The 27,093-nt window shown below is 36.1% G+C and overlaps 1 protein-coding gene across 4 annotated transcripts in view; it reads right to left on the bottom strand.

Annotated features, from left to right (window-relative positions):
- LOC149808046 (putative lysosomal cobalamin transporter) overlaps window positions 1-27,093 on the bottom strand; it is an 88,203-nt gene that overhangs the window by 7,429 nt on the left and 53,681 nt on the right. For 3 of the 4 annotated variants that reach the window (XR_016423926.1, XR_016423922.1, XM_089973002.1), the window contains exons 13-15: window positions 14,523-14,595; window positions 8,619-8,636; window positions 3,636-3,739 (exon numbers count right to left, since the gene is read on the bottom strand). Coding sequence is in view for 2 of the 4 variants with exons in the window: in XM_089973002.1 (XP_089829128.1) it covers window positions 3,636-3,739; window positions 8,619-8,636; window positions 14,523-14,595 (195 nt within the window). In the remaining 2 variants the exon portion in view is untranslated. The remainder of the gene's footprint in view (window positions 1-3,635; window positions 3,740-8,618; window positions 8,637-14,522; window positions 14,596-27,093) is intronic. The other variant, XM_089973016.1, reaches the window with a different exon arrangement.

The raw sequence follows: 27,093 nt of genomic DNA on the forward strand, positions 1-27,093 counted from the left end.
ATTTGACTGTTTAAGTGCAAGATACAATGTGACATGCGACAGTATTTAACTGTTTAAGTGCAAGATAAGATGTGACATACTACATGCTACAGTATTTGACTGTTTAAGTGCAAGATAAGATGTGACATACTACATGCTACAGCATTTGACTGTTTAAGTGCAAGATACAATGTGACATGCGACAGTATTTAACTGTTTAAGTGCAAGATAAGATGTGACATGCTACAGTATTTAACTGTTTAAGTGCAAGATAAGATGTGACATGCTACATGCTACAGTATTTGACTGTTTAAGTGCAAGATACAATGTGACATGCGACAGTATTTAACGGTTTAAGTGCAAGATAAGATGTGACATGCTACAGTATTTAACTGTTTAAGTGCAAGATAAGATGTGACATGCTACATGCTACAGTATTTGACTGTTTAAGTGCAAGATACAATGTGACATGCGACAGTATTTAACTGTTTAAGTGCAAGATAAGATGTGACATGCTACAGTATTTAACTGTTTAAGTGCAAGATAAGATGTGACATGTAACAGTATTTGACTGTTTAAGTGCAAGATAAGATGTGACATGCTACAGTATCTGACTGTTTAAGTGCAATATAAGATGTGACATGTAACAGTATTTGACTGTTTAAGTGGTAGATAAGATGTGACATGCTATGGTATTTGACTGTTTAAGTGCAAGATAAGATGTGACATGCTACAGTATTTGACTGTTTAAGTGCAAGATAAGATGTGACATGCTACAGTATTTGACTGTTTAAGTGCAAGATAAGATGTGACATGCTACAGTATTTGACTGTTTAAGTGCTAGATAAGATGTGACATGCTACAGTATTTGACTGTTTAAGTGCAAGATAAGATGTGACATGCTACAGTATTTGACTGTTTAAGTGCAAGATATGATGTGACATGCTACAGTGACTGTTTAAGTGCTAGATATGATGTGACATGCTACAGAATTTGACAGTTTAAGTGCTAGATACAATGTGACATGCTATAGCATTTGATTGTTTAAGTGCTAGATACAATGTGACATGCTATAATATTTGACTGTTTAAGTGCTAAATACAATGTCGACCAAAGAATATACACACTGAACGAGGCTTCTGTACCATGTCATATGTTAGGGTCACAAACATCTAAAATTATGAACTCTGACCTTTTGACATGCTGAGTTACAGGATAGTCATAGAATGTAAGTAACATTGACCTTGATAAATTAGTTTCAAGCATAAATGTGGTATAAAACACACACTGTTAAAGTGATACTGTGCATAAACATCCCAAGTTCTATTCCTCTATCTTAAACAGCTTTAAAATTACAAAGCAAGAACTAAAACAAGTAATGTAGGCCTGTGACCTTGACCTTAATAAAAATTTGGTGAATATGATATAAAAAAAACCTGCAAGTAGTAATTCAAATGTATTAAACTGCATCCCCTATACCCATGCCCAAATTTGTGTGTTGAGCAGAAAAAAAGAAAAACAATGTTGAAATTTGACCTTGAAAATATGATCATGAATACCGTACACGACACATACTTTGAGTAATACATCAGTGAAACTAGTTTCATTCCTCTGTCTCAAACAGCAGCAAAATTTGAGAGTGGAAACAAAATTTAGTGACACTAACCTTTTACCTTCACACTGAAAATATAGCAGGAATGTGATAAACACATTCTTTGGTAGTCTCCATCAGTGGGTATCTGAGTAATAGAGTGCACAACTGTACCCATTTTTATCTCAATCAATGGGTGTCAGAATTATAGAAAACATTAGTATACCAATTTCCATCTCAATCAATGGGTGTTAGAGTAACAGAATACATCATTTTCACTAGCCAAGGTTCTGATATGATAACTCTATCTACACCTTGGCAGGTCAAGCAGATAGTTCTGTGCTTCAGGTCTGTGAATTTCATTGCATGCAGTGGCATGCCACCACATCCAATCAAAACTAAACTGTTCAAATCTGGACACTGTTCCTACATGATCAAGACAAGGGGAGCACACAACTTGAACAGATTCATAAATAAGCAATTTTTCACTGCCGATCCATGTTTGTACAAATACCTTTCACTCAAATACACATATAAAGGTACACAGTCATATTTTTTATGTTAAACTTACAAAGGTTACTTTTTAAGTAAGTTGCCTCACCATTTTCAGCCGATGTACAATGCACCACTGTTACACACTAATGATTAGTTGGTATTACATATAAAGGAGGCAACTTATAAAATTCAATAGATGTCGTTAGGACAAAGCACTAAAATATCTGCTCAATCTGCCAATGTGTAGATAGGGCAAACAATGTGTGCGATATTCATAATCACATTTTACAGATCAGGGTTAACATATCAGAACCTTGGCTGGCGAAGATGAGAGTACATAGATATACCAGTTCCCATCTCAATCAATGGGTGTTAGAGTAATAGAGTACATAGGTATACCAGTTCCCATCTCAATCAATGGGTGTCAGAGTAATAAAGTATATAGGTATACCAGTTCCCATCTCAATCAATGGGTGTCAGAGTAATAGAGTATATAGGCATATCAGTTCCCATCTCAATCAATGGGTGTCAGAATAATAGAGTACATAAATATACCAGTTCTCATCTCAATCAATGGGTGTCAGAGTAATAGAGTACATAGGTATACCAGTTTCTATCTCAATCAATCAGTTTCAGAGTAATAGAGTACATAATTATACCAGTTCCCATCTCAATCAATGGGTGTCAGAGTAATAGAGTACATAATTATACCAGTTCCCATCTCAATCAATGGGTGTCAGAGTAATAGAGTATATAGGCATACCAGTTCCCATCTCAATCAATGGGTGTCAGAATAATAGAGTACATAAGTATACCAGTTCCCATCTCAATCAATGAGTGTCAGAGTAACAGAGTACATAAGTATACCAGTTCCCATCTCAATCAATGGGTGTCAGAGTAATAGAGTATATAGGCATACCAGTTCCCATCTCAATCAATGGGTGTCAGAATAATAGAGTACATAAATATACCAGTTCCCATCTCAATCAATCAGTTTCAGAGTAATAGAGTACATAAGTATACCAGTTCCCATCTCAATCAGTTTCAGAGCAACAGAGTATATAAGTATACCAGTTCCCATCTCAATCAATGGGTGTCAGAGTAATATAGTACAAAGATATGCCAGTTTCTATCTCAATCAATGGGTGTCAGAGTAAAAGAGTACAAAAGTATACTAGTTCCCATCTCAATCAATGGGTGTCAGAGTAATAGAGCACACAAGTATACCAGTTTCCATTTAAATTAATGAGTGTTAGAGTAAAACAGTACATAGGTATACCTGTTCCCAGCTCAATCAATGAGTGTTTAAGTCACACATGGAAACTAAATTATGACACAGATGACAGACCTTGACCTTAAAGTTATGACTCAAAATGTGCTGTGAAACAGCTTCTATCAATAACATATTCGAATACCTTGTTTCACCCATGCAGCTAAAACAGAAATGCCTAAAGTGGAAATGAAAGTGCAATGGATGGATGTATCTGCTTTTTTGCAGAAAAAGGCAGGAAAAATAAGAATAGAGATGGACATATTGAAAAGAGGTGTGCTCAAGTTTGACGAGGCATACCAGAAGAAAAGCCCAGGTAATCCAGTAGTAGGCTGCACCAAAGAACCACATGTTGTAGAAGAGAACTGTCAGAAGCAGGGTCATCCTTGTCAGTGTACACTCCCCTGAAAAAAGGATGATCAGTATAATAAGATAATAAGGGGTGGGGGGTGGGGATTGCAACACAAGATGACACAGTGATATTTTCGGACAATAAATTAATAGAATGAAGCTGCACTGAGATTTGAATAACATTCAGAATCCCTACATATTATGTTTATACCTTGTGTTGAGGATAAAGTGCATGCATGTTATATTGTAAATATGAAAGGGATTTATGAAACATTTGAATATGTCATATGACAAAACATTTCAATAATTTTCACTCTTTTGATAATAAAAATATGTTGTTATTAAAATGCATACAAATGTAACAAAATTAGTGTGTACCTAAAGATCAGTGACAACTGGATTAAAGTCATGTCAATCAAGTCAGAGTTTTCAAGTTGTGTTTGAGTTCCATAAACTCAGCAAAGGAGGTCTTAGTGTTTATTTAAGAGGAACTATCTGCATTCAATCCAAGCTATTTCATTGGCATAATTTATATATAAGTTGATTGATATTAAAGTACCTGTCTACATAGTTCATACTTTAGTTAACTGGTATGGCAAACAGTTGTATTGTGTGCGATGGGGAAGTGTAATATCCAGCGCTTTCCATGTAACCAATGAGGTGAGGCAGGGGGGTATTCTTTCCCCTTTGTTATTTATTATATATATATCTATAGACGAGTTAAATCGTAAGCTCAGTCAGTGTTATGTGGGGTTACGTCTGCCACCAAATGCATTGTTTCTTAACAATTTTAGTTTTGCTGATGATATGTCATTGATAAGTCCTTCTATCACAGGTTAAAGGAAATTATTAAAGATATGTGAACAATACGCATTTGAGAATGATATCATCTATAATACAAAAAAGTCCTTATGCATGGTCTTTCAGTCAACTTCTTTCAAATTACCGTCTCCTCCCCTGTACATCTTAATGGCAATGCTCTTACATATGTCAACAGTTATACCTATTTGGGTCATATTTTGAAATCCAATCGGTCGGATAATGAAGATATGATGCGACATTACCAATTTTTGTGTACTCAAACAAACATGCTTCTACGTAAATTTAAGAATTGTTCACTGAATATCAAAATTCAATTATTCAAATCTTATTGCTACACTATGTATTGTGCTCCTCTGTGGACAAACTTTAGTGAAAGTATGAAAAGAAAACTAGTTATTGGTTATAATAATAGTCTTCGTTTTCTATTAGGTCTTCCTAGGTGGAACAGTGCCTCCATGTTTGTAAATTATAATGTATTCAGTTTTGATGAAGTAATGAGAAAGTATGTTTTCTCAAAGATGAAAAGAATATCTAATAGTAAGAACTGTATATTGAAATCTCTTTGGAACTATGACATTCATTTAAATTCTCATATTATTAGTAGATGGAACAAATTACTCTTTAAATGTGCCATTTAATTTCATTCTTAACAATGCATGGCACAATTAATTGTTGTAGATGTATCTGTATACTTGTATGTATGAAATATATGTTCTTTTATGTTTACAATGTTTTTACTTTACGATTAGATTTTAATTCAGATGTATGGACTTTGTAGTCTGAAATAAAGAATTCTTATCTTATCTTATTCTTATCTTACCTTATATATCGCATTCATGATCTACAAAGCAGGACATGTTATAAATATATCTCACACATGCTGTACATAGCAGGACATAAAGATTGAATTATTATGCATTGCAGACATGAATCCCACGATGCCTCAACACAAAAGCAACAGGCAGAATGCTAACTGTTGTAGCTGTTAGAGAATGGAAAGAAGCACAAAAGAAATTTGCATAAAGCAAACAGAAAAAAATAACTGTTCACTTTCCTTGCTTCTACAAAAATGATAAACATGTACTACTGTTTTGTTGTTGTTGCTATGGTTTTTAACGCCATTTTCAGCACATGATAGGCTATACACGGCAGCCAGTATAACTGGTGGCAGAAGAACCACCGACTAATGAGAAGCTTCTGTGAGAAAGCTTGACAGTGGCCAACATTGTCCAAGCCCAAGACTCAAAGCCACAGACAGGTGAGATTGCAATGATCCACTCAGGGCCTCACTAGAGCTTTGTAGCACCGCAGCATAATAGTGGCTATATGGTTCCAAGAAAAGGTAGATGTTCCAAAAATGTGAATCCAGGAAGATAAACCCTTCTAAAATAGATGTAAATGTGAAGAAGAAAAAGACCATATATAAAACCTTTTAAAAAATTGAAATTCTGTAAAGTATGTATAAAACACAAAGATAAAGGTAGCATGAAACATCCTTAAAACACGATTAAAATTTGTTCTACAAATCACATTCCATTAAAAAGTCCAAGATTTTATTGAGTGGTCCATCCTCATACAGTTTTATCAAGCAGTTCACAGCAAATACTTGTCTCACGGGCTGGAAACTGACACACTTGACATCAAATACTTCTGTCTCACAGGCTGGAAACTGACATGCTCGACATCAAATACTTCTGTCTCACAGTCTGGAAAATGACACACTTGACAAGAATGTCTTCCACTGTCAGGTGATTCTGGCAGGTACACATTCTAGTAAAGATTCACCCTTCACGAGGTATGCATGAGTCAGGTATGTGTGTCCAATATGCGACTGGTACAATACTATTTCATCTCTCCAATTTGTTCTATATGAGGGACACCACTTTCCAACAGTGGGTTGGAGTGGAGTTTTTATTCCAAGTATGGTGGACATGCTGTTTATACAATAATGAAGTCAAAACAAAAAATCTTCCATTCAGAAATGGGTGACTGCAAGGAAACTATGGCTGCTTTATCTACAAGCAGTCTTGGAAGAAACTCAAAATGTGCCCATGAATGCCGCTATCAATACGATGTAACTAAAAGGCTAAGTCAAAAAGGATCCTCCTATTCAATTTTTAATTGGATCTGTGTAAGTCCTTAAGAAGTTATTAGTCAGAAACAAAATCTGTGAATGATGTAGTGTGATGGACATGGATAATTTAATGTGCCCCTCCACTGATATAGTGGGGGCACAAAAAGAACAGGTTAATATGCCGTGATCACAAGAAGTACAGAAATACGACATTAGTTATGAACACAGCTGCTACAAATTTATCATCAGTAAAAAGAAAATTAATTTGTATACCCAATTAAGCATAACATTAAAATTTGTATACCCAATTTAACCATAAAATTAAAATTTGTATAATCAATTAAGCCTAACATTAAATTTTGTATACCCAATTAAGCATAACATTAAAATTTGTATACCCAATTTAACCATAAAATTAAAATTTGTAATGTCAATTAAGCCTAACATTAAAATTTGTATACCCAATTAAGCATAACATTAAAATTTGTATACCCAATTAAACATAACATTAAAATTTGTAAACCCAATTAAGCATAACATTAAAATTGGTATACCCAATTAAGCATAACATTAAAATTTATATACGCAGTTAAGCATGACATTATAACAAGGATAATACAAATTATACACAACTGAGATAACTTCAGATGTCCCAAGAAGTTCCTTATAAATCTGTTTAACTGTATGTATCATGAACAAATACAAACATCCCATGTCACTATCACCAAACACTCAAAAAGCATAATGAAATAATCAGAAGTGCAAATGGGTCACATTTGGTGTGGCCATTTTGGAAAATGGTTTGGTTTGAGTATCTTGTATGATGTTTCTACCTCTGCATATGAATGAAGATACTATACCAAACTAATCATCTAGACGATAATAAGGCGTTCTTACAGATGCGAGAAACAATGACAAAAGAAATTCATGATATTAGACCCTGTTTTGAGAAAACTCAAGAAGTGCACATTCAAAAGTGTTTATACTCAACTATGAAAATAGTTGTAATATTTTATTTATGTAATGTTGTTTAACACAAATTTTATTCATGTTTAACACAAAGCATTATTTTATGAAAATTTTTACAATTCTGCCCATTCAAGAGAGATTTAAGTTATGGAACTTCTTGATTATGAGCTCAGACCAGACATTTCCAAGATGTCTGTTGTGGTTGCCATGTTTTATGGCACAAAATGCTAGTGTTTACTGTAGGATATCTGAAAAACCATTCAGTGGACCATTTTTACACTGACTATGACTAAGAAGATACACCCCAGTGGATTAAACTACAGTAATGCTATTGAAAACTGAGCTGACACTTTGAATCATTTCTGGGTTCTTGGAACACTCAATAATTTAATCTTGGAAAAGGTCCACTTGCTGAAGAAACACATTACAAATGTCATGCCATTCATTCAAATAGACTTGATGTACGAGAAGTCAGCGGGATTTTTAAAATGCCAATCATGCTGAAAAAACAACATTACAACTGTCATGCCATTCGTTCAAATAGACTTGATGTACGAGAAGTCAGCAGGATTTTCAAAATGCCAATCATGCTGAAGAAACAACATTACAACTGTCATGCCATTCATTCAAATAGACTTGATGTACAAGAAGTCAGCAAGATTTTCAAAATGCCAATCATGCTGAAGAAACAACATTACAACTGTCATGCCATTCATTCAAATAGACTTGATGTACGAGAAGTCAGCAGGAATTTTAAAATGCCAATCATGCTGAAGAAACAACATTACAACTGTCATGCCATTCATTTAAATAGGCTTGATGTATGAGAAGTCAGCAGGATTTTCAAAAAGCCACAGTAGATCAGATAGCAATCGAGTGAAACATCAGACATCTTAGAATTACAGTGTGTATCACAACTTTTTAATCACCCTCAATGTGCAGGGAAATTGCATATCACTATGACAGCATAAGAAGCTCATATACTAGAATAGTTTTCCGCAAGGAGATTTAAAGAAAAGCTACTTCCTGATAGCACAAAAGCTGGGAGATTAAAAAAGTTTACCTACATGATCTTATTTCTCTTTCTGGAAAGAGATTATCATATTTGTATTCTCATTACGTGCAATCATGTCTACATTCAAGCTGATATCAAAATCATTGTAGATTAACTTGGAAAAAAATGCAGTTAAGACTCTAATATTCATAATAAAAAGTTAGAGCTATCTTTCAGAAAGTTCAGAAAACCAGCGATCTTAATTGCAATATTAAAAATCTTCAACCTGATGTAAATGAAGTCTGTCTTTGAAACATTCCTAAGTCAGAATTCTCACTGTCAAAGTCTTTTGAAAGATCAGGTTCAAAATTAAAATTACAACCTCAAGTCAATGCAACAAAATAGATAAAAAATGTTACAGTGTTATAAAATATATGGCTACAGTGTTATAACTTGTACATGTAGAAGGTTTATTGGCCAGCTGCTAGCAGATAAGGACATGGCTGCAAAATACAATATATTCTCTAATTAATGCTCCCCTCCCGTTTTCTAAGAATAGAAAATTGAAAAGAAGCAGTGGAAGAGCTGTGCTTTTCAATACCCCTCTGCTTCAGATCCATGATTACAACAAAATGCTACAGCCATCTCTTTTTTATCCCAATGTCATGATGGATATATCAATGTATAAATTACTAATGTCACAGGCACATATGTAGTGCTAAACATGACCCAATAGCTGGGCGGCAAGTTCAAAGACCTAGCCTACCTCAACCAGATGAAGAGTGGCAAAATGTGTTGATTGGCTGATCATCTTAACTGCACTTATATTTACAATTAATGAATTCAGTAGCATTTGATTGTTATAACAGTACATCAAAAGAAAAATTTAGCTTTCATTATTTTGCACTAATAAATGCACCTACATCTGGAAAATGTAATGCCCCTGGGGACGTTAATTATGGAAAATATGGTAGGAACATTTTTTTAAAAAAAATCTATTCCATGATAGTATCACACAGACATTTTCCAGTGATATTTCACAAAAAAAAATTAACCTTGCACTAGTGTAGGCAACTTATTGAATAAATTAGAGAAAGTTTATAATTTAAGCACAGTCTGGTCACTGTACTCTGTGTTAATCTACTATAAACAAGTTTATAATTTAATTACAGTATGGTCATTGTACTCTGTGTTAATCTACTGTAAACACCAGTTTATAACTTAAGTACAGTCTGGTTACTCTGTGGTAATCACTGTAAACACAAGTTTATAATTTAAGTAGTCTGGTCAATGTTCTCTGTGGTAAATTCAACTTTATAATTTAGAAGTTTTGTCACTGTACACTGTGGTAAACTACTGCAAATATTAGTTTATAATTTAGGCACAGTCTGCTTGCTGTACTCTCTGGTAAACTACTGCAAATTCAGGAGGTAGGAAGTATTTATTGTAAATTATCATTCTCCAAGAATACTTACCCAGTAACACTTATGTTTGTGAGAAGGCTTATATGAAGTGTTATATGGTAGGTATTCTCAGAGAAACACAACAGGTAAATTTCCTTTATCAATTAAATATATAACTTTATATATACCTTAGGAAAATAGGTAAGAGAATGAGAAAATGCAAGAGCATTGAAACTCTATCTTTGACAACCACTAAATGACACAATGAAAGGGATCCTTATATAACAGGTAAGACCATACTCCTAACACAGAAGCTTGACAACTAAGGGATTATAATCAAGTAACTACTCTACCTTTGACAACCACTAAATGACACAATGAAAGGGATCCTTATATAACAGGTAAGACCATACTCCTAACACAGAAGCTTGACAACTAAGGGATTATAATCAAGCAATACATAACTACTGTCAAGCTTTTATCATAGAACATGGAGAGATGTATACACTTTCCTTATCCAACGCAAATCTGGACATAAATCCTCTGAAAACTTTAAATCTGCTGATGTGATGAAGTTGATCAATCATCAGTAAGGTCTGGTTGACATGGGGGCAAGTATTGCTGGGTGATCAGGTAAGTCATTCATGAGAAACATGATTTACAATATAATTTTCTTTCTCCATTCAATACATGACATGACCAAATTTAGATTAGTAAAATATGCTTCTTTGCGAATACTTACCCAAGCATAATATCTTAGGAGAACTACTCACAAATCCAGCCCTCCCTGGTTAAAAATATTTGGCTAACAGGTTCAAAGTTGTCTGCTCACCTAGGTGGTGGTCATGCAGAGTAGCCTCCCCTTGGTACAGGGATTGATGCCAAATCTAGAGCATATCTCAGTTACTTCTGGAGTGGAAGGCACACTCTCTAAATGGATGTAACTGTGGGGAGGCTGGGAGAGTGTATCTGTATTATGATTGTGTAAGTATTCTAGAAGAAACGTATTTTACTAGGAATATTTGGTTTCTTAAATATGTTACCCAATCATAATACCTTAAGGAGAATAGGAAATACATAATAATACAAAGGTTGGATTATTTGGATTACAGGATCCCCCCCCCCCAAAAAAAATGGAATCAATTAGATGATGTGGACATATAAATAATGATTCCAAGACGGCCATGCTCCTATATCAGTTCCAGAAGGTAGGAGACGTGCTTGCTCCAGTTCTCTGTGTTTGCATCCACAGCGATCGTGACTGCCAGAGGATGTGTTTGCAGAGCTATTGTAGATGTGAGCCTAAAGTGCCTTCATGATACAACCTTGAATGGTTGCCGACTGAAAGTGTTGGTCCTGTTGTCACAGTTCAGTCTTCAACTGGACCATGTAACCATTGTTATGCGAGCCCAAAAGGTGACCAAGGACAAAAATGTCCACTGCCATGATGAACAAAACTCGGCTGGCGAATGAATACTCTGACTAGCTGATGGATTGCTCCAAAGAGGCATAGCAATTAGCATTGTATTAATTTGAATTTCTTTCCTGGCAGACACATTTTTCTTACTTGAACATTGAGCCTAGACCTAGTCAACCGAATCTTGAAAGGATAAAAGGTCTAATGTGTTCTTGTTGACAATAGATTGTTAATGAACAGAGAGTAACACATAAAAGCATGTGTTGCTCCAAAATATAACTAGTCTGTTGTTTGTAACCTGATGCAAGAGAATCCCAGAATTTCTAAAAGTCATTTGAGTGGGGAGTGAGATCATATCTCTTACAAGTCCACACTGATTGCGCATGTCTTCACAATGGACAGCATTAGGGCCTGTTGTTGTATTTCATCATAAACTCATTTGCGATAAGGGGGGCCTGTATCCATGTCATGCCAGACTGATTATAAAAGAAGAGAATGGGTGATGAAGTTTGCGGGCATATCTTGGGCCATGAATGGTCAGTGTGGTGGGTGGGGGTAGAGAGCATTGCATCTTTGCCCCACCTGTTGTAAGTTACACCAGCTATTACACTTATAAAATGTTATGTCTCTGTTATGAAGATGGCATCCAATGAATATGCCCCCCCCCTCCTGTTTTGCTGACTAACTTAAATTGATACTGTGACTTATCATGGATATGTTGTGGATGAGGTCCCAACAATCCACTGTATATGGCCTAGGCTGGTCAAAATGGATGTAGGTCATCTGTGTTGGGAGAACAGCATCTGATTCATTATGCTGAAAAGGATTATGAGATGTTGATCCATTTAATCAGTCCATGCACCTGTAAAATATTTGGAGAAGAATGTTAATTATGGTTGACCACCCTATGAATTATATCCCATTACTTCTGACATGTTCTAAGGAGAGTCTTTGGGCAACTGGAAAAACATCTCTAGAAAACTGTGGCCCCAATATTGACATTGTATGCCGGAAGTGCTTGCGATGCCATGCTGTAAGACAGACTGGGAGTTGTCCACAGGTAATGTCTATTCAAGAGGTTGGCACCAATATGCAAGTCAAGGAACTGACAAGTTTGTTTTTAGCTGATGCTATATGATTGAATCGTGGTCATGGTCCATTTAAAGCACAGTTATATGGTCAAGTCCAGTTGTGGAGGAACATGACCATCTAGGCTGGCATTAAGCTGTCAAGTTCTTGAGGGTGGGACAGGGTATGGGATATTTTATCCATATATCTGGTCCAAAATTCTGATATGAGAGACTGTAACTGATGTTTGTTGCTGCTCTCCATCTCACTGCCTTTGTGTGATATCAGATGCATTTGTCCTCCAAGTTATGATTGACTTGTGTCCATGATATGCTAGTCTGACATGTGTGCTGAAGAACACGCCACTGTAAGCAACCTGTACTGGTTCTACCTGAATGCACACACCTCCTTTCAGTCATGAGTCTACTGTATGAACCACTGAGCCACTGCAGCTTCTGCCTCTTACGACACACAAAACCAAGCCTGTTGGAGGGTCAGCTGTAGAAAGGTGGTATACAGGCACGATAATAAATCAACCAATGGTTACATCTGTGACATACTTTCTTGAATAATTCTTCTAATTTACGACTCTGACAAGGAATGAAAGAATGGAAAAAATGTATGCATCTATGGTTTGCAGATGGCAAAATCAAGAATGGGAGAAGGGGCAAGCAAAAAGGGACCAAACAGACATACCCCTCTGTGCTAGCAACAGGCTCTACTGGAATCAAGGCTAAACATTTGTGTTAGCTGACTTGCACTTTGAGCCCCATTCTGTCGGTAACTTTGTTTCTAGGCACTGCAGACCAAGCTTCCTCCAAACAGCTTGCACTAGCACTGCAGTACACTTTGTACACCCAAGTCAAGAATCTTGCATGTTCTCTGACACCTTCAACATTCTTATACATTATCCACCTAGCTGCCATTGTTTAACTATAATGACAATGAATATAGCAGCTGATTATACAGTAAATAGTAAAAGGCAAAATTAGAAAGACTGCCACAAAGAAATGCTATTTAATGCATGCATACAACAAAATTAAAAATGGTTGGCTGAAGGCTGTCCAAAGGAGTGACAAAAATAAAACTGAAAGCTGGAAAAAAAATTGTGTCAAAAACAAAGTCACAATTGCTTAAAATAAGTGCAGGTCAGTGGATGTTTTATATTTCTTGGGAAATCCGTCAGATTTTGGTGGGTGACAGAAATGATGTTACCTGTGCAGCGTGAAAGCATATATTCAGTCTAGAGGTAATCACCTAGCAGACACAGGGAAGGTAATATCTCTCAAGAGTTTCTTTTAACAGACTTTTGGTGTGTTGGTGTATAATTGCTGGAGGGAGAACTGGCAAAAACTCCATTAAGAAGCACTGATCCAATGGGAACCTACCTGCAGCTTTCTTCTATGTCCATATTATCTTCTAACATATACTATTAACATAGTCAATATACCTACTATACAACAAAGACAAATGTTTCGTCTTTCTGGGATTTAGTAGGCTGCACAAGTTAGGCAGGATTCAGTAGGTTGCAGAAGTTAAATTACTAATGTAAACGTGATCAAGTAATGTATTTGATGAACAAAAATGTGATTGTTAAACACAAGAAAATTTCTCCAAGTTAGGCATAGGACCACAATTGTAGCAACTCTTGGTGGTGGCCAGTATACAGCAGTTTGAATATCACTTTAATGGCTTTACTGGGACCAAAAAAGGAGTGCCAGTCAGCAGAGAAGGCCTGGATACAGAGGTTTGAATATCACTTTAATGGCCTTATTGGGACCAAAAAGAGTGCCAGTCAGCAGAGAAGGCCTGGATACAGAAAGGACAATTTAGGGAAGTTTCACTGTGCAAAGGTTCCACAGAAAGCTTGGTCTTGATTAATTTCAAAAACACAAAAGTCAGAATGCTGCCACTGTTGCCATTACACAGCTTATTTAAACACTGATGCCCTGAACATGTGTCCTGACAGCTTTTGAATCCCTTTCAAAATACTGTTCCTGAATATGTAAGGTACAAGAAAAGTTAAAATCAGATAAGAAGAAATTTATTATTCAAGATGAGACTATCCTTGTCTTCAACATGGACTCACCCAATGGAACATCAGTGTCTCCACTGCAATCTTTGGTCTCAAACCTTGTCACATTTCCTGTTGTTATATTCATCTGTAATGAGAATTATTAGGTCATGCAATTAACACTTCACAATCATCTGTAACGGGAATTATTAAGTCATAGGGGTAACACTACATATTAATCTGTAATGAGAATGATCAGGTCATACAGGTAACAATACACATACATCTGTAATGAGAATTATTAGGTCATGCAATTAACACTTCACAATCATCTGTAACGGGAATTATTAAGTCATAGGGGTAACACTACATATTAATCTGTAATGAGAATGATCAGGTCATACAGGTAACAATACACATTCATCTGTAATGAGAATTATTAGGTCATGCAATTAACACATCACAATCATCTGTAAAGGGAATTATTAAGTCATACAGGTGACACTACATATTAATCTGTAATGAGAATTATCAGGTCATACAGGTAACAATACACATACATCTGTAATGAGAATCATCAGGTCATACAGGCAACATTACACATACATCTGCAATGAGAATTATCAGGTCATACAGGTAACACTACACATACATCAGTAATGAGAATCATCAGGTCATACAGGTAACACTACACATACACTGATAATGAGAATCATCAGGTCATACAGGTAACACTACACATACATCAGTAATGAGAATTATCAGGTCATACAGGTAACAATACACATACACGTGTAATGAGAATCATCAGGTCATACAGGCAACATTACACATACATCTGTAATGAGAATCATCAGGTCATACAGGCAACATTACACATACATCTGCAATGAGAATCATCAGGTCATACAGGTAACACTACACACACATTGGTAATGAGAATCATCAGGTCATACAGGTAACACTACAAATACACTGGTAATGAGAATTATCAGGTCATACAGGTAACACTACACATATATCAGTAATGAGAATTATCAGGTCATACAGGTAACACTGCACATACATCTGTAATGAGAATTATCAGGTCATACAGGTAACACTACACATTCATCTGTAATGAGAATTATCAGGTCATACAGGTAACACTACACATACATTGGTAATGAGAATCATCAGGTCATACAGGTAACACTACACATTCATCTGTAATGAGAATCATCAGGTCATACAGGCAACATTACACATACATCTGCAATAAAAATCATCAGGTCATACAGGTAACACTACACATACATCAGTAATGAGAATCATCAGGTCATACAGGTAACACTACACATACATCAATAATGAGAATTATCAGGTCATACAGGTAACACTACAAATACATCAGTAATGAGAATTATCAGGTCATACAGGTAACACTACAAATACATTGGTAATGAGAATTATCAGGTCATACAGGTAACACTACACATACATCAGTAATGAGAATCATCAGGTCATACAGGTAACACTACACATACATCAGTAATGAGAATCATCAGGTCATACAGGTAACACTACACATACATTGGTAATGAGAATCATCAGGTCATACAGGTAACACTACACATTCATCTGTAATGAGAATCATCAGGTCATACAGGTAACACTACATATTCATCTGTAATGAGAATCATCAGGTCATACAGGTAACACTACATATTCATCTGTAATGAGAATCATCAGGTCATACAGGTAACACTACATATTCATCTGTACAGTAAAACCTGTCATGAGCGACCTCTGCTATGAGCGACCACCTGTCATTTCCGACCACAATCGTAATGCACGGATCGATTTTACTATATAAACGCTCTGTTATGAACGACCACCTGCTGAACGCGACCAGCGACCGCGATTTCTTGGCAAAATATGCATTTTGACACTGCTATGAACGACCGCATCGCCAAAAAATCAAAACACATTGACACCACTGACCTTAACTTAATCCTTTGTAAACACTAGAGCTCGGGATAAATGTAGTATGCAAACAAAGTGCACATTAAATAACACTATAGTTGAACAACCATATATCGGGATAAACACCTCTAACCATCATTTAATCCTTTGTAACAAAGACTGCATAAATAGCAAAGATTGCTCTAATAAAGTATTTAAAAATAATTTGTCTTACGAGTTTTGCGAAATTTACAACTCCAGCGTACTGTGTCATTTGTAAACTGCAGTAAACCAGACTAAAGTACATGTCACTAACCGCCATTGTAGTGCCGAAGTCATGTGAATAGCCAGTAAGAGTAACATCAAAGGGAGTAATGATGGATATACGCAGTCAATTTAGAGGTTTGTATTTTTTCTTTATCTGTATGAAAACTCACAAAACGCCGGTAGTCCTTATGTCCAAGTGAGAAATCGTTTGAAAGGGCTTCAGTGTTGGTTTGAGTACGTCGTTTGCTTTCCAGTTAATCCATAATGCCTGGACGGTGAATGAGCTCATTGTCTTTAATACTAGTAAGTGAGAATCATTTCCGGATTTTTTTTAAATTATTTTTTATTTCTTTTGTTAGTGTTTCACCAAGCCACAATCTGTTTACGTGGGTGCAGATGGTCGGAACATTTGTTTATCGAGCTATAACGCTGTTGATTTAAACTTCGTCTCAGAATAAATGTACAGTATTGTTTCCTGATGAGTTAATTATGTCTTTTGGTTTCATTCATTGGTACATAATATATATTTATTCCACAATTCCCCAAAACCTGATCAAAACCGATAGTCTTTATAACGTCAACACTAATAACAACGGCAGAATCTCCGCTGAAAAAAAGAAAAATTTTAACACTGGAAGAAAGGATTAATGTCATTGAAAGAAATGAAAAAGACGAGACCACTCGCAAAATAGCAGTCAGCTTAAGCGTCGGTAAAACGCAAGTTCAAAATGTAATCAAAGACAAGAAGTCCATTAGAAACGAATGGCAGAAAGGTGCACAAGCAAAGAGGAAATATGCCACGGCACGACGGACAGTTTACGGAGATCTGAACGAGCGAGTATGGGAGTGGTTTTGTGTCGCAAGGAGTAAAAACATACCAGTAAGTGGGAAGTTGATTCATGAAAGGGCAATAACTGAGATACATGTTCAGACCAAATAGCTGAGTAAAACATGTCAACAAAGAAGTATAATGGATTTCTTAAAAAAAAAACAAGTGAATAAGTGTATAAAATAAGATATATACATCATATCTGTTAATTTTTTGTATATATTAATGTGATGTTGAAACATAAATTTTATTCTCGTTTGATAGATGTATATCTTTATTATATAAAGATATTTTGAGAGGAATGCATGCATTATTTAACAAGATTCATGAATAAAGGATATGATACATGTACAGTGAGTATGGGTATTATTTATTTTTCAACAATGCTAACTATTGACCCTGAAAACCAGTCCATTTTCACACACCTCTTATGAGAGACCACCTGTCTTGAGAGACCGCTTTTGGTTGGCAGAAGGGGCGGTCTCTCATAACAGGTTTTACTGTAATGAGAATTATCAGGTCATACAGGCAACATTACACATACATCAGTAATGAGAATTATCAGGTCATACAGGTAACACTACACATACATCTGTAATGAGAATTATCAGGTCATACAGGTAACACTACACATACATCAGTAATGAGAATCATCAGGTCATATACTGACAGCAGCCTATTCTTAGCCACAAAGCTTTCACATTTAGACCATGGAACCATCCATTCTGAACCGGAGATAGTTCAGGTCCACTGAAAGCAAATGTAATTTGCTGATCCAGCTTGTCAAAGCTAAGGCTATCAGAAAACATACCTTTTAAGATCATAGCAGCTTCTGTGAGGTTTTGGTTAGAGGCTCGAACTGATCTGAACTGTGCCATGTCAAAACCCACAAGACATTCCATTTAGGAAACAGGGTGAGGGATTTTGGCATATTCAAGTCAAAATTGGCTAGGACGTTTGAAGGACTATTATCAAGACAAATATTCCTTGATGCCTGAAAGTGTTGGAAATCATGGAGTCATAACTATTGATAGCAACAGGGGCCAACACTTTCTCCTCAAACAACCAGTGGCAGAAATCAGCCAGTTGTCAGAGTGACACACTCAAAGGGATGTTTTTGACTTTGCACCAGTCCCTGAACATGTGCCACTTCTGTTTGAATGCCTTCAAAGTGGAGGGACTTGTAGTATGAGATTTTTTCCAACATCGAAGGCTGAAATCCCTTTCTTTGCAGGGCTCTTTCACCAAGAGCCAAGCACAGAGGAGAAGCCAGTCTAGGCTGGGCTGAATAACCTGTGACAATGGCTGATTGAATAGCTTCTGTGGGATTTTATTGTGCATGTCTATTGCTAGACTGCCTAGACTGAAACCCAGGACTTGTCCTATATGAAGGACTTTCAGAATCAGTCTGCAGCAATGACCTCTCAATCTGAACCTTATTTATTTATTATCAATGTTAAGATTTTAGCTATAAATTTAAAGCAAAATGTAGATGTACAAAACTCAACTTTAATGTCAGTGAGTATAAATTGGATCAGTATGCAAATAATGCTTTTATTCATCTTGATGGATCTCAACATTCTCTTAAAGCAACTATGAATATCTTGCAAGGTTTTAACTATTATCTGGACTTACATGTAACATAGCAAAAACAAAAGCTATCTGAATTGGAAACAAGAAATTTTCCAATGAAAAAACATGTCCAGATATGGATTTGTATGTGTGTGTGTGTGTGTGATTTGGAATTTTAACATAGCTTTAACAATTTTTCAGTCATATCGCTACAATGTCTGCAGTGTGACAGTTTATAGTGATGTCTAGCACTGGGGCATCATGCCACAGGAAAGCAGCATGATGTCCTACCCAGTCACATTATCCTGACACCAGGCTGACCAGTCCTAACACTAACCTTTTAATGCCGAGCGCCAAGCGAGGCAGCTGTTAATACCATTTCTATAAGTCTTTGGTATGACTCGGCCGGGGAGTGAACCCACGACCTCCCGCATTCGAGGCGGATATGGATCTAAGCTGTCTTCTAATTTTACACTCCTTGGCATCGATTTTTCTCTCCACTTACAACTAATGGCGGAATTAATTACAGGAATAAATTAACAAAGGCAAAAAGAAAAGTGGCAATCAGGAGTCAAAGACATCTTTAAGTGGTAGGTACAGTAATTGTTACTCATATTCATACATCTTTATTCTACACTTATAAATTCATCAGCAGAAACTGAAGCAGAACTAAATCGAACCTTTAGTATGTATGGGGTGGAAAAGTAGAGAGAATTAAACGTAATATACTAGTATCCCCAGACAATGAGGGAGGATTAAATATGACACACATTTACTCATTCATGAGGTACATTAAGATAAGATGGGTTCAAAGGTTACTGGAAAATGAGGATGGAGCATGGCAGAACCAAGTCAATACAACTATATTAAAAAATTTGAAGGATATTTGGAATTTCAGGGAAGTGAAATTAGAAGAATTTGGTAAGCTCATTACAAAGAGTTATGGGAAAGATGTAATTTTGGCAGTATGAAATTGGAAAGAGGAACTGCAAAGTTCAAATATTTATTTATCCCATATTTTTTATAATTTTGCTTTCTATAGAATGTTCAATTAATACAAATCTTTGAAAGAAGCTGGCACTGAAGTTCTTGATGATTTAGTTTGAAATAATAAAATGAAAAACTGCATGTGACGATTTTTTGAAATACTTTTCCTTAATATCCAACATTCCAAAATCATGGAAAGATGCAATCAAAAATAAGTTTGATAAGTAGGAGAATAAAATATTAAACTAACAAAAACAAAATTCACTGAAGTTTCTTTACAAAGACTATTTGGAAAAAGCTAATGTGGCAACACAATGCTAAGCAAGAAATGTGGATACAAGTATTAAATAAAAATATAAGTAGTGAGGAGTTGTCATGGAAATATGTACTGGTTATAACTAAACTAATCACAAATTCATCCCTTTTGATGGAAAGTCTGATTGATGAAAGAGTTTCCATCTTGAACTTTGGTGCTACAGTGTATTTGTTCAGGGGTCAATTATTACCCTGATCTTTCTGATGACTTTGGACACCAGAAAGTGCCTGAGCTTTCTGATGACTGTTGGCACTACAAAGTGCCTGAGATTTCTGATGACTGTTGACACTACAAAGTGCCTGAGCTTTCTGATGACTGTTGACACTAAAAAGTGCCTGAGCTTTCTGATGACTGTTGACACTACAAAGAACCAGGAATAAAAAGATCTGACCCACTCATTTTGTCAAAAGCAAATTTTTTCAGTGAATTACGTTTTTTCAAGACTACTTACCCAATCACATTAATGTAAGGGATATAAGCCTGCTACATCCCAAATTCAGACCAACTAAATGATGGAAATTTGTCTTTTCTGTCTATATCATAAAAAGGGCAATAATTTTTGTCCATTACTTCACCTTGCTGCCACCAGGTGTTGTTAGTTTTGTAAGTTGAGCAAATTACTGATAAGGATGCTCACATGATGGGGTGAATTAGAGGGTTTGTAAGTAATGTGATCACATGATGGGGTGAATGAGAGGGTTTTTATGTAATGTGATCACATGATGGGGTGAATGAGATGGTTTGTAAGTAATGTGATCACATGATGGGGTGAATGAGAGGGTTTGTAAGTAATGTGATCACACGATGGGGTGAATGAGAGGGTTTGTAAGTAATGCGATCACACGATGGGGTGAATGAGAGGGCTTGTAAGTAATGTGATCACACGATGGGGTGAATGAGAGGGTTTGTAAGTAATGTGATCACATGATGGGGTGAATGAGAGGGTTTGTAAGTAATGTGATCACATGATGGGGTGAATGAGAAGGTTTGTAAGTAATGTGATCACATGATGGGGTGAATGAGAGGGCTTGTAAGTAATGTGATCACATGATGGGGTGAATGAGAAGGTTTGTAAGTAATGTGATCACATGATGGGGTGAATGAGAGGGTTTGTAAGTAATGTGATCACATGATGGGGTGAATGAGAGGGCTTGTAAGTAATGTGATCACATGATGGGGTGAATGAGAGGGTTTGTAAGTAATGTGGTCATATGATGGGGTGAATGAGAGGGTTTGTAAGTAATGCGATCACATGATGGGGTGAATGAGAGGGTTTGTAAGTAATGCGATCACATGATGGGGTGAATGAGAGGGTTTGTAAGTAATGCAATCACATGATGGGGTGAATGAAAGGGTTTGGAAGTAATGTGATCACATGATGGGGTGAATGAGAGGGTTTGTAAGTAATGTGATCAGGTAAATATTCTTGGAGAAACAATTTACTGAAATAGTTGGTTTCACCTTTGAATACATTCCCTGATTATATTAATGTTAACTTAGGCATTAGGAGGAAGGAGTGCTGAGCATCCTACCTGTACCTTGGGTCTCCTTTTTAGGGAATAAAACATATGGATTCCTTATGCGAATGATAAACTGCTCTCCTAACTTGAAAGCAACACTGCCTAACAGTTAGGTGATCAGTGACACTTATATCCAGTTAAGATGATTACTGAATTCTTTTTACTAATAAATTTTCACTGGCAAATCCAATGAAGTTAACAGACTGTGTTTGAACTGGGTCTGGTAGTCATCTGGGCCACCATCAAAGGAAGAGTTTTTTGTTTCTGCAAAGCTAAATCTGATATTTAAACTTGAGAAGGATGACTCTGCATGCCAGCCAACAGACCAAAACATTACATTCAAAAGCAAGGCTCACACAGATATGATCTAAGCTAAAATCTTCATGAAGTGACTGATCTTTTGAGACTTGAGAGTATGCCAAGCATATTTAGTCAATGAGATACGGCTTGAGGAGCAATATCCTGATTCCCAGCCTTCACTGGGCAAAAGAATAGTCTGTGCATGCCATGGTTTCCTCTGTGCTCTTCAAGATGTGCCTAAGGGCACTGACAGAGTCTTGCATTGCTGCTATTCTCAATTTGTCTACTGAAGAGCAGGAGTGTACGAATGCTCTCTGACAACCATCTGACACAAAGTATAGTTGCATCATGAGGACAAATGAATCATCCAATCTCAATAAAAGATAGTTCAGGTCAACTGAATGGGCATGTAACTCACTCACCCTGCATGCTAAAGCTAAGGCTATCAGGAAATATGTTTTGTATGGTAGGAGCTTCTGCAAGGCTCAAGATAAAGGCTTGAATTTATCTTAATTAAGCCATCTTAAAACCAAGGACTGGTTCCATTTTATAAACAGTGTAAGGGAATTTGGTTGATCCAAATAAAAATTGATTAGTAGGTCTGAGAGATCTTTATTATGACTGATATATATGCTGCCATGATGCCTGAATTTATTAGATATCATAAAGTGGTAGCCATTGATGGTAACTGGGATCAATGTTTTTCTCCTTGTTGAGCCAGAGAAAAAAGTCTCCTAGATGAGGGATCGAGGCACTGAAAAGGACAATGTTATTACCTGGCACCAGTCCCTGAAAACATGCCACTTTTCCTCATGAACCTCTCTTGCTCTTGAGAATTCTTTCCTTCACAAGGTTGTCCTGACAAGAGCCAGGCATGAAGGAGAAGATGGTATGGGCATGGGTGGGAGACTTGTGATTGTAGTTGTTTCGAGAAAATTTGGCTTGTCCAGAATTTTCCTATGCAGATCTATCACTAGATTGAGTAGATTGCTGACTCAGTACTTGTCCCATCTGAGAGGGCTATCAAAATCTTTTGACCCCTCAACTTCTGTATTCTTTGTGATACCAAGACCAAGGGTGGGTAGGCAATGGCCCACAATACTTCCTACCTGACTGAATGGGTCAGGAATTAGAGAGATAAGATGGGAAACTTGTGATTCCACCTTGTTGGAAAAAGATTGATCATTGAATGCCATGTGCAAATCCAAAGAAAGATTGAGTATTGAAAGTGCCATTCTGTACAAACAACCCTTTCAGGAGAAAGTGTAGGCCAGGACATTGAGTCTACTGGAACTGTGCCTGATTTGTATTTTGATTTAGAGTTGGGATAGAAAACAACATAAATGCCAAAAATTCTGTGCAACTAGTTTCACATTTATGCTTCTTCAGGCACAAAATGTTTTAAGAAAAGAAAAAAAAAGGATGACATCTCTTTTTTCAAAATAACAATTACATCAGTACATAACATCATAAATGATATGTATCGTCATAACAATTATATATATATATATATATATATATATATATATATATATATATATATATATATATATATATATATATATAATATGACAGAATCTAAAAGATACATGAGTCTCTAATGAAACCTGAATCAGTAAAATAATTGAATAAAATAGAGACAAACAGTCATACATATAATTATATTGTTATAAAGAATATACAATATATCAATTTAAAAAAAAATAATTATACAATTTTATATAGTGCATTGGCATTAAGGTCATTAGGATACAAAGTATCTAACTTATGAATCCAACAAGTTTCTTTTATGAGTCTAATCATGTCACCATGGTCGTCATGTCATGTAAAAACGGTATACCATATAGCCAGGCCAAAAGATACTGACGCATTATTTCTGATGAATGTCAATTACAAAATTCGTTGAATAAATTACAAACACATTTCCAAAATAGAAATTATCCTACACATTTAATTGATTCTGTGCTGAACAAAGCCTGTAATCTTACTCAACATGAGGCTTTAAACACAGCAAAATTTAAGTAGAGAAAAATATAATTCCTTTCACAATACAATATAATCCTTCATTACCTAATATAGTTCGCATAATAAATAAATATCATAGTCTCCTAAATTTATCAAATAAAACCAGCATAAAATCACTTTACAAAAATAAACCAATTCTCGCTTACAGAAGACCCAAGAATTTGCAAGATTTTCTAATTAGAACTAAACGGACAGAAAATAAAAAAGACAATTTTCTTCATCTAAATGTAACAGATACTGGTGCTCTCATTGTGCAAACATAAGAGAAAGTACTTTTTTCAGTAGCGCTAATACAAAAGATGTATTTTCTCTACATGATAACACTAACTGCTTATCAACTGATGTGATTTTTTGATAACCTGTAAAAAATGTAGCATGCAGTATGTCGGACAAACACTTCAACAAGTTTCTAAGAGAATGAATAATCATCACTTTCATATAAAAATTTATAGAGATCCTCAGTTTTCCTCTAATATTTCAACACACTTTAACACCAATAATCACTCTCTATTCGATTTTTCTTTCATGCCAATAGATTTAGAGTTGGTAACACCAATGCAGAAACTGCCAAACTAGAATGCACAGGTTGGGTGATTTGGTAACCCCTCTGTTTGAGGAGGTAAGTCACCACTAAAAAGCATTCTAAGAAGTTGATACAAAGACTGCTCCCCTGAATCCCACATGCTGTTGACCATACTGAAGCCCAGCTGACAAAATCATGAAAATATTGGGGAAATAATTAAAAAATAATTTATACCACCTGTTTAAGAATTTATGTGAGATGTCTCATATGATGTTGAATGAACAGCAAAGATTAAAAACTAGCTATACATTGTGGCTGCAATGGGAGGTAATGGGCAAGAGTTATTGTTAGGGGTTTAATGCCATTTTTAGTACATGATATTCTATACATAGTAGCCCATATATCTGGCGGAGGATGAATCTGGAAAAAACCCATATATATCTACCAACCCAAATTGGCCCAGCCCAAGTCTCAGACACAGACAGAAGTGAGTTGGCAGTGATTGGTAAAGGAGAGTGCCTTAGACCACTCGGCCATAACAAGTTTTTCAAGATGGTCATCCTGACAGCTGTATTCAATGTATTGTGTGTACAATTATCATTTGAGGCCAGGACATAACATAAAAAGTCATTTCCTGACAATCCCCATCGTTCAGGAGCAAGAAAAAGATTTTCAAGATGATCATTCCGTATTGGAAGTCAGTCCTGCACAATTTTGTAGTTAAAATTCTACGTCTACATGAACATTTTCAAGATGGCCTCCATAGCAGTCATACTGGAAATTGATGTGCAAAATTTTCATTTAGGATCAACTAAATGTCATAAGTAGTATTTTAGTGAAACTCCATGTTGATATGGCCATCTGTTCTGGAGTAGTAGCAATAACAAGATTTTCAAGATGGCCACCATGTGCCCATCTTGGACATCAGATCAGTACCATTTTAATTAAAGACCAACTAGATATCACAAGATGTCTTTTAGTGAAAACACTAAGTCCATTACTTCAGAAGGAGCAAGATTTTCAAGACTGCCGTCATGGTGGCCATACTAGATGCCCAATGGGCAGTTTTACCTAGGACCAACTACATCTAGACATGAATCTAATTACAAAGGCGATCAATGGGGAGTTTTACCTAGGACCCAATACATCTAGAGATGAATCTAATTACAAAGGTGATCAATGGGGAGTTTTACCTAGGACCCACTACATCTAGAGATGAATTTAATTACAAAGGCGATCAATGGGCATTTTTACCTAGGACCTGCTACATAGAGAGATGAATCTAATTACAAAGGCGATCAGTGGGCAGTTTTACCTAGGACCCACTACATCTAGAGATGAATCTAATTACAAAGGCGATCAATGGACAGTTTTACCTAGGACCTGCTACATCTAGAGATGAATCTAATTACAAAGGCGATCAATGGGCAGTTGTACATAGGACCCACTACATCTAGAGATGAATGTAATTACAAAGGCGATCAATGGGCAGTTTTACCTAGGACCAACTACATCTAGTGATGAATCTAACTATAAAGGCGATCAATGGGCAGTTGTACTTAGGACCTGCTACATCTAGAGATGAATCTAATTACAAAGGCGATCAATGGCCAGTTGTACTTAGGACCCACTACATCTAAAGGTGAATCTAATTACAAAGGCGATCAATGGGTAGTTTTACCTAGGACATGCTACATCCAGAGATGAATCTAATTACAAATGCGATCAATGGGCAGTTGTACTTAGGACCCACTACATCTAAAGATGAATCTAATTACAAAGGCGATCAATGGGCAGTTTTACCTAAGACCTGCTACATATAGAGATGAATCTAATTACAAATGCGATCAATGGGCAGTTGTACTTAGGACCCACTACATCTAGAGATGAATCTAATTACAAAGGCGATCAATAGGCAGTTTTACCTAGGACCTGCTACATCTATAAATAAATCTAATTACAAAGGCGATCAGTGGGTAGTTTTACCTAGGAACCAATACATCTAGTGATGAATCTAATTACAAAGGCGATCAATGGGCAGTTGTACTTAGGACCCACTACATCTAGAGATGAATCTAATTACAAAGGTGATCAATGGGCAGTTTTACCTAGGACCCACTACATCTAGAGATGAATCTAATTACAAAGGCGATCAATGGGCAGTTGTACTTAGGACCCACTACATCTAGAGATGAATCTAATTACAAAGGCGATCAAAAGGCATTTTTACCTAGGACCTGCTACATCTATAAATAAATCTAATTACAAAGGCGATCAATGGGTAGGTTTACCTAGGACCTGCTACATCTAGAGATGAATCTAATTACAAAGTTTCCTGGTGATCAATGTGCAGTTTTACTTAG

The sequence above is a fragment of the Sinohyriopsis cumingii genome, chromosome 1 (assembly GCF_028554795.1).
Source record: "Sinohyriopsis cumingii isolate HCF-2022 chromosome 1, ASM2855479v2, whole genome shotgun sequence".
In the NCBI taxonomy this organism is placed as follows: Eukaryota; Metazoa; Mollusca; class Bivalvia; order Unionida; family Unionidae; genus Sinohyriopsis; species Sinohyriopsis cumingii.